Below are 9,971 nucleotides of genomic sequence, written 5' to 3'. Positions count from 1 at the left end.
AGTAATCCCTTGCCATACCGTAGTTTATTATTTAAGCTTCTGTCGATTCCTCCGTGGTGTTGTTTTGCATCTATAATAAAATAAATATATGCAAATTATAAAAATAATTTTAAAATTATACAGTACTGTTTATACTTGACGGATTTTCACCTATTGCAGGGATAGTCTTCTAATATACTATATTACTGGGGACAATGTAACTGACCTGCCCCTCCCTCAAACTATACCACCACCATCATCATCACTATCTCTCCCTTCATCATCATGAACTCCAATCATCATCACCATCACTACCCTCAACAACATCCTATGTACACAGTTTTCTCTGATTGTTTCTTGCTTATTATAGACCAAAGGTAAAGATGATCTGCCCACTGCCCAGTCAGTATCAAATATTCACACAGGAGAGGAACAGGTACCTCTTGTCACTCTATCTGCCTGACACCATTCTTTTATTGCTGCATGCCTTGGCAGAATTCATGGGTTGTTTTCTTTTCTTTTCTCTCTCTCTCTCTTTTGTTTTATCATCATCATTATTATTATTATTATTATTATTGTGTTTATTAATATTATTGCTATCTTTATTATTAGTACTATTTATTTATTGTGGCTTTGTATCTTAGAAATCATTTTTTTTTTTTAATAAACCTTGTATTGATCATAATTAGTATTATTATTCCACCGTGGTAGACTTTGCCGTCTAATCCTTTCAGGGTCGATGAAATAAGTACCAGTTGAACGTTAGGGGTTGATGGAAATGGAAAATTTCAAGCCTTGTGCCTAGAGTAGAAAGGATTATCATCATCATTATTATCAATATCATCATTATCTTTATTATTATCATTATCATTATTTATTATTTATTATTAAGGTTGTGAGTTGGCAGAATCATTAGCATGCCGGACAGAATACTTAGCGGCATATCCATCCATCTTTACATTCTGAATTCAGATTCTGCCGAGGTTGACTTTGCCTTTCATCCTTTCAGGGTTGATAAATTAAGTACCAGTGAAAAACACTGGGGTTGATGTAATCGACTAGTCCCCCCTCCCCACAAAATTTCAGGCCTTGTGCCTTTATTAAGAAAGAATTATTATTATTATTATTATTATCATCAAGGCGGTAAGCTGGCAGAATGGTTAGTGGCATTTCGTCCCTCTTTGCATGCTGAGTTCAACTTTGCCCTTCATCCTTTCGGGGTCGAAGAAATTAGCACCAGTTGAGCTCTGGGGGTTGATATAACTGACTGACCCCGTCCCACAAAATTTCAGGCCTTGTGCCAATGGTAGAAACGATTCTTATTACTAAGATGGTGAGCCGACAGAATCGTCAGTACGCCAGGCAAAATGCTTAACGGTGTTTCATCCATCCTGACGTTCTGAGTTCAAATTCCGCCGAGGTCGACTTTGCCTTTTGTCCTTTCAGGGTCAATAAATTAAGTAACTAGTGAAATATTGGGGTCGATGTAATTGACTAGTCTCCCGCCCAAAAAAATGTCAGGCCTTGTGCTTATAATAGAAAGGATTACTCTTTTACTTGTTTCAGCCATTTGACTGCGGCCATGCTGGAGCACCGCCTATTTAAGGCAGCAAGCTTCCAGAATCGTTGGCACGCTGGGCTTAAATGCATAACAGCATTTCACCCCCGCCTTTATGTTAGGAGTTCAAATTCCCTCTGGGTTTGACTTTGCCTTTCATCCTTTTGGGGAGTGGAGAGGGGGTCATTGAAATGAGTACCAGTTATGCACTGCGGTTGATGTAATCAACTAGCACCCCCTCCCTAAAATTTCAGGCCTTGTGCCTATACTAGAAAGGATTATTGTTATTATTGTTATTATTATTATTATTTAAGTTGTTGCTGTTGTTGCTATTACCTTGACCGCCACTGCTACTACTACTACTACTACCACCACTATTTTGTTCCTCTGTGTCAATCCCACAGCACTTGTTGTAGTTTGCCATTGCATAAATATCATTTGATGATGAACATGAAGACGATTATTATTATTATGATGATGATGATGTTTATAGTTCTGCTTGCTGCTAGTCTGTCAACACCTGTTTTTTTTTTGTTTTTTTACATATCTGATTTAATCACGTTTTTTATCTTTTTTTTTTTTTGGCACCACTGTTTTAGCCTTAAAGTGAACAAGGAAGAATGGAAGGTGGAGCGAGTGAGATATATATGATATGATATGATGAAGGATGTTCCCCACCTCTACCAACCTAATTAACAAACTTAATTATTTATCTGAACCTTCATCCATTGATGTATTGATTGCATGTGTTTTTTTTTTTGTCACTTGTTAACCTTCTTATGGCAACAGTTATGTGTGTGCTTGTATTGTTGTGCTCTTGAGCAAGACACTTTATTTCACATTGCTCCAGTTCACTCAGCTGTAGAAATGAGTTGCGACATCACTGGTGCCAAGCTGTATCGGCCCCTTGGCCTTTCCCTTGGGTAACATTGGTGGCGTGGAGAGGAGAGGCTGGTATGCATAGGTGACTTCTGGTCTTCCTCAAACAACCTTGCCTGGGCTTGTGCCTCAGAGGGGAACTTTCTAGGTGCAATCCCATGACCAGTCATGACCAAAGGGGGTCCCCTTTTAATCATCATCATCACTGTCGTTTAATGTCCACTCTCCATGCTGGTATGGCTTGGACGGTTTGACAAAGAGCTGGCTAGCAGGGAGCTGTCCAGACTCCAGCTGTCTGTTGTGGCATGGCTTCTGTGGTTGGGTTTGGATGCCCATCCTAATGCCAACCACTTAGCAGAATGTGCTGGGTGCTTTTTTATGTGCCACTGTCATGGGTGTGTTAATGCAGCAGTGGCACAGAGGCTTTTTAGGTGGCACCGGCACCTGAAAGGACAAACCTTTATGTGTGGTAGACAGCCATTATACTTAGCTTGACCTGTCTTATCAAATACAGCAAATTGCCACATCTCCCGGTCTCTTGTTACTTCCTTAGTGAGGCCTATCATCCAAAGATTCTTTCTCACCCCTTCGTCTCGCGTCTTCCTGGGTCTACCCCTTCCATTTCAGCCAACCATATCAGACCCAGATATTTTACTTTTTTTACAGTCAAACCAACCAGATCCAGCTTCTCACACCTACCCAACAATGTCATTCTAAAAATAAACAATCCCATCATTGAAATCTCAGAAGCTATGAGATAATGCATGATTAATCCAGGCCATTGTTAAATAAGCATTATATTTAACACAGTAATCTGAATGCTGTAGGGTTACACATCTCTGATCTTATCTTATCTTATCCAACATTCTATTGTCTCCATGTAAGTAACCATGGAGATGGTTGTTTATAAATAGTGCGTGTGTATGTATGAGTATTGTGCATTTGTTTTTGTGTGTGTGTGTAGTTTTGCATCAACCACAGCATCGTACCCCTAACTGATTGCTGTTCCCCCCACCCTTTCACAGATTGCTTGTCTATCTGTATTTTAGTATGTTGCTAATGTTGTTACTAACTTACTGATAATATTAGTAGTAGTAGTTGTACTAAAGTGGTGAGCTGACAGGATTGTTAGCAAGCCAGGCAAAAATGTTTAGTGGCATTTCATCCTTATGTTCTGAGTTCAAATCCCGCTGAGGTCGATTTTATCTTTTATCCTTTCAGGGTCGATAAAATAAGTACCAGTTGAGCACTGGGGACAATGTAATCAACTTAAACCCTCCCCCCCCAAATCGCTGGCCTTGTGCCAAAATTTGAAGCCAATATTATAAAAAGTTGATTCTATAAATGCGGAGTCAAGATGGCAGAATCATTAGCATGTTGAGCAAAATGCTTATTATTATTACGTGCTGAGTTCAAATTCCGCTGAGGTTAACCCTGCCTTTCATCCTTTCAGGGTCGATAAAATAAGTACCAGTTGAATACTGGGATTGATGTAATCGACTAGCCCCCCCCACTCCCCACCTCTCCTAGATTTCAGGCCTTGTGCCTATAGTAGAAAGGATTATTATTAATAGTACCAAAGTGGCAAGCTGGCTAAATCATTAGCATGCCAGACAAAAATGCTTCGTGGTCGTTGGTCTTTATGTTCTGAGTTCAAATTCTGCTGAAGTCAGCTTTGCCTTTTATCCTTTCAGGGTGGATAAAATAAGCCCCAGTCGAGCACTGGGGTCAATGTAATCGACTTACCCCTGCCCTGAAATTGCTGGCCTTGTGCCAAAATTTGAAATCACTATTTCCTTCAGTTAAGGTGATGAGCTGGCAGAATCATTTGCATGTCGGGTGAAATGTTTAGTGGTATTTCGTCTGCCGTTACGTTCTGAGTTCAAATTCTGCCGAGGTCTATTTTGCCTTTCATCCTTTCTGGGTCAATAAATTAAGTACTAGTTATGCACTGGGGTCAATGTAATCGGCTTAATCCCTTTGTCTGTCCTTGTTTGTCCCCTCTATGTTTCCCCCCTTGTGGGCAATAAAGAAATAAGAATCGTTAGCACGCTGGGCGAAATGCTTAATGACATTTCATTGGTCTTTACATTACGAGCTCAAATTCTGTTGAAGACAACTTTGCCTTGCATGCTTTCAGGGGGTCAATAAAATAAGTACCAGTTAAGCACTGGGGTCGATGTAATTCATGACCGAAAGGAGTGGGAGTCTGCCTTTATATGGTAAACGATAATGTAAGTGTTGGTCCAGGGCAAATCTGAAGTAACCCCTTAATCCAAGGAATGAAATCCAGTGAACCTTTATTCTACTCCTTTTGGTTAGTTGGTTTGTATGTTTGTTTCTTTTTTGTTGTCGGTTACTTTTAGTGCACCATCTTCCTCCCCACCGTACCCAAATTCTAGTGTCTAACCAACCTTGTCTTCGATTGTTGCATCATAATAATAATAACAACATTGTGTTTTTCCTAACCCAAACTATTAATTCTTTTTCAAACATTGGAAACAATTTTTGCTGCTATTCAATGTCTTGGAATTGTGCCAGCCATTTTAGTTTTTGATGTTTTCTCTTGTTTTAATAATAATAAGTTTTTTTCGTTATGGTTTTGCAACAGCTTTTTGTAATTCTTGAGTTGTTTGGAATTTTGTTGCTGTTGATTTCTTTGTGATATATATATATATATTTTACAGATCTAGTGTTTGGCAAAGAAGTTCTGCTTTCACTAATTCAGTAGGTTTTCAGAAACTGAATATTTTAGATTAGTAAATACAGTTAAAATCTTTCAAAAAGATTTTTTTGTTTAGAAATAATACATTTCTAAATCTCTCACAGAGATTTATGCAGTAGTGATACGATGAAGTAGTTGTATGCTGTCAACTTTAAGTGACAGTCCCATGAAGGGAATATTACTACTGTTGTTTAGACCTAGGAAGCTGCACCACTTCCTGTCGGCCTTGACACATTCCCTGTGTCCTTGTGTTCACAAGGTGGGGACACAAGATTTTTTGTGATTTAAAGATTCAAATGTTTGGGATAAACGTGATTCGTAACAGTTGAAATAATTTCTTGAAGGAATGTGGCATCACTGAATTGGGGGTAAACAGAATAATCACAATGTGATTTCATATTAAGCGAACACACACACACACACACTTGATCCTGTAATGCATATAAATGAATAAATAAATGGATAATTGCATAAATAAATCAAGAACCAGGAGAAGACAACGTTGTGTATGTTTTGGTCTTATGACCTCATCAGCAAAGTACAGCCATCACTATACTTGAAGTTGTGATGACAAAGTTACTAACAAATGTACAAGAATTATACATATATATATAAAGCAGTGGTTGGTGTAGGAAACTAGAATTTTTTTAAGAATGAATAATTTTGGTGTTGTCAGCAAAAGGAAATCTGATGAAGTCTAACTAGAAATATACAGACACACTGGTAGGTAGATAGGTGAGTTAGTTTCAACATACTTAATGTAGGGAATATTTGATTGGTTAAAATTTAACTTCCAGTCCAATGCAGTACCCCTACAAGACTGCATTAATCAGCCAGTTTTGAAACGTGCGATATCATATGAAGTGTACTAACATTGTTTACATTCATTCTGCAGGAAGAGAAGAATTCTTTAATGTAAGGGGGGAGAATGTCTCTAATTGCTTCCTCGGTTTATTCACTTCTGTTCCGTAGCAGAATCATTACAGAACTGAGTTTTTGACTCGGTTATCAACAGGAATTTCAGAGTTCAACAACTGATCAACTATTCTCACCACTGTTTGAAGTTTGTGCTATTTGTATTAATTTTCAATTGAAGAAATTACTTTTGCCATTGGTCGTTGCTAAAACAATCTTAATCTTTTCTCTCTCTGTCTTGCTTCACCTCATTCTCTGTCTCCCACACTCACTATTCCATTTTTTCCTGTAGCTTGGTGGTAAAAACTTCAGTGGTACTCCAAGTCCTGCCCGCAGTGAAACTGCTTGTGCAGGGGAGGAATGTGACTATGACAACGCGAGTTGTGCGAGCAACAGTCGAAAGAACTCTCAATGGTAAGTGATTCCTTTTTTTTTAAACAGAAATTGGACTGAATGTAGCAATCATTCTTTCTTTCCTTTATGCTATTACACGAGTTGAAGGTGACTGGTCGTTACCAAGTGCCTCTGGCTGAGTCACATCCTCATCAGCCATCATTATTTTAATGTCTACTTTTCTATACTTGCATGGGTTGTGTGAATACATGTATGTAATGCATATGTATGTTTATACATACATGCATGCTACTTTGGCGTGTGATCTACAAGGGAGATTACTGGCTGGTGTGAACAGAAAACTGGCAGAATATTTGGGCTGGGTAGGACCAAATGCCAAAGAGTTAAAAGAGACAACCAGATGTAGGAGTTGCCAAGCGAGTCAACAATACTGGACACCCCACCATGACCACCACCAAAGCTTTAATCCTCCCACCTTGTCATTTGTACGTTTGATGGATGGCTGTTGATTCTTGTGAGAAATGCATTCACCCTGGTATGCAGGTATATTTTTACTTGTTATGCCCCCCCCCCCATCCTCACCAAAGTGAGAGTGAGACCCCAGAATGGTGTTGTTGGCTTACTCACCCTCCTCAGGCCTCGCTATCTCAACTGGTAGTTCTGGTTTACATCATTACCAACAGTCAATCATTTTCACACGTATGATATAATATTGCGAGATTACGGTTACAGTTGATAAAAATAGATCAAGATATTCAAGTACCACTGTCTATTTTTATATTTCCATAATTGTATCTCAAACTGTCTCTCCAACTTACTTTAAATGTGTCTCTGTGTGTGTATACACAATTACACACACACATTAATGAATGAAAAGAGAACAAGTCATGTAGTCACTTTCATTAGCTTACAACTGTTTCTGTTATAAGAAGCATTATTATTATTATTATTATTATTATTATTGAGTGAGAGAGCAGTGCATGCCATCAAAGTGACACTGGGGTACAAATATATGCTTGGTACTACATCAGGGTATTTATTACCTCCACCTAAGCGAAGGCAGGGATATTGTTTTCAGTCGCTGGATGGATTCAGATGAAACCTTCTGGGATGTTTGGCCTCGTGACTGGCACAAACTGGTTAGATTTTGGGATCAATCTTGTACCAGACGAGGATTCTGGATTATTTTTTGAGAGTGTTCGGGTTCATTTTTAGTATTCTTGTTTGTGAGAGCAGTTGAGTTTATTTCAGATATTCTCATTTCAAAAATCATCTCTGGCTAATTATTGACAGGACATTGGTGTTGCTTTGGCAGAGGTTTGTACTGAGTGCTCTTGTTATTATTATTTGCTTTTCACCCTTTCAAGGTCAATAAAATAAGCACCAGTGGAGGACTGGGGTTAATATAACTGACTTACCCCATCCTCTGGACTTGATGGCCTTGTACCAAAATTTGAAATCATCATTATTATTATTGATATTAATATTATTATTATTTCAAGTTCCACCAAGGTCAACTTTGCCTTTCATCCTTTCGGGGTTGATAAATTAACTACCAGTCAAGTACTGGGGTCAATGTGATCGATTATCCCCCTCCCCACAAAAATCCAGGCTTTGTGCTCATAGTAGAAAGGATTATTATTATTATTATTATTAATGCAGTGAGCTGGCAGAAACATTAGCACGCCGGGCGAAATGCTTAACAGTATTTCGTCTGTCTTTACGTTCTGAGTTCAAATTCTGCCAAGGGCAACTTTGCCTTTTATCCTTTCGGGGTTGATAAACTAAGTACCAGTGAAACACTGAGGTTGCTGCAATCGACTAGTCCCCCTCCCCCCAAAATTTCAGGCCTTGTGACTATAGTAGAAAGGATTATTATTATTATTATTATTCTGTTTGATGTTGAGTCTTGCTTTGTTCCATTTCACAGCGACAGCCACAAAAGCTCCCTTCAGAGCATTAGTGAAGCTGTTCCACTGACGAGGTCTCCCTCTGTTGTGTATGAAGAGGTCGGCGCTGACGTTCAGGGTCTACCAACCCAAGATGAGGTTGTCAAGAAAACCGAACGAATCACCCGCAAGATCCAAGAACTTCTGCAATCAGCACAAGAGGGAAAATTCGAAAGGTTCGTTTAGTTTTCGCTTTCGGTTGTTAATCATTGTTGTTGTTGATTTTTGGATTTTTCTTTCTTTCTTTTTTTTGTTACAAACTACTATTTTCTTCTATTTCAGTTTTGCTCCATGTTCTGATAAGATATACTCGGCTGTTATAGACATGGCCTCCCTCTTCCCTAAGGTAAGTACTGCCTCACACCACTACTCCTTCTAAATCTAGAGCAAACGTATGATTAGAATGATAGATTGGAAATAGGCCTGTTAAATGAAATAGAGATGATGGTTGCTCTTGTGGCAAAATTTGAAACCATTACTGTTATTATTATTATTAAGGCAGTGAGCTGGCAGAATCGTTAGCACACTGGGTGAAATGCTTAACAGTATTTCATCTGCTGCTATGTTCTGAGTTCAAATTCTGCCCTGGTTGATTTTTGCTTTTCATCCTCTCGGGGTCTATGAATTAAGTACCAGTTGAATACTGCGGTCGCTGTAATCGACTAGTTTCCCTCCCACCAAATTTGAGGCCTTGTGCTTCCAGTAGAAAGGATTATTATTATTATTATTATTTAAGGCAGCGAGCTGGCAGAATCATTAGCACACAGGCAAAGCGTTTAGGGGCATTCTGAGTTCAAATTCTGCTGAGGTTGACTTTGCTTTCTATTCTTTTCGGAGTCAATAAAATAAGGACCATTACTGTTGGGCACTGGGGTCGATTTAATCGACTTTCTTCCTTCGCTGAAATTCCCAAACTTGAAACTGATATTTTTTTTATATGCTGTCAACTTAATGTGACAGTCCCATGAAGGGAATAATACTACTGTTGTTTAGACCTAGGAAGCTGCACCGCTTCCTGTCGGCCTTGACACATTTCCTGTGTCCTTATGTTTACAAGCATCTCCACCCAGCTAAGCCTGCATCCAGAGACATGTTTCTTATTTCTTTATTGCCCACAAGGGGCTAAACAAGGACAAACAATGGGATTAAGTCAGTTACATCGACCCCAGTGTGTAATTGGTACTTAATTTATCGACCCCGAAAGGATGAAAGACAAAGTCGACCTTGGCAGAATTTGAACTCGGAACGTAACGGCAGATGAAATACCAATAAGCATTTCACCGGCATGCTGACGTTTCTGCCAGCTAGCCACCTTATCCAGAGACATATTCTGAGTCTTTGCTCATCATTAGTCTGGAGTAGCATGACCTGCTAGTCGAAGATGCCCGTCAAGCTTTTATAAACATATAATAATTCTAGTGAAATACATTCACTGATTTCCTAGGTCTGAACAACAGTAGTATTATTCCCTTCATGGGACTGTCACATTCAGTTGACAGCATACAACTACTTCAACGTATCACTACTGCATAAATCTCTCTCGGAGATTTAGAAATGTATTATTTCTGATATTTTTTTTTTATCAAATTTAATCATATTTGTTATTTTGTCT

General features: G+C 38.8%; 1 protein-coding gene across 1 annotated transcript in view; it reads left to right on the top strand.

Annotated features, from left to right (window-relative positions):
• The window catches only part of LOC106868693 (ARF GTPase-activating protein GIT1), a 71,965-nt gene extending 63,227 nt beyond the window's left edge, over nt 1–8,738 (top strand). The window contains exons 18-21 of the mRNA XM_014914080.2: nt 350–415; nt 6,349–6,470; nt 8,341–8,535; nt 8,642–8,738. Of these exons, the coding sequence (XP_014769566.2) occupies nt 350–415; nt 6,349–6,470; nt 8,341–8,535; nt 8,642–8,738 (480 nt within the window). The remainder of the gene's footprint in view (nt 1–349; nt 416–6,348; nt 6,471–8,340; nt 8,536–8,641) is intronic.
• The last annotated feature ends 1,233 nt before the right edge of the window (nt 8,739–9,971 follow it).

Source organism: Octopus bimaculoides, chromosome 25 (genome assembly GCF_001194135.2).
Source record: "Octopus bimaculoides isolate UCB-OBI-ISO-001 chromosome 25, ASM119413v2, whole genome shotgun sequence".
In the NCBI taxonomy this organism is placed as follows: Eukaryota; Metazoa; Mollusca; class Cephalopoda; order Octopoda; family Octopodidae; genus Octopus; species Octopus bimaculoides.
The sequence above is the reverse complement of the archived record's forward strand: the minus strand, read 5'-3'. Positions and strand labels throughout refer to the sequence as shown.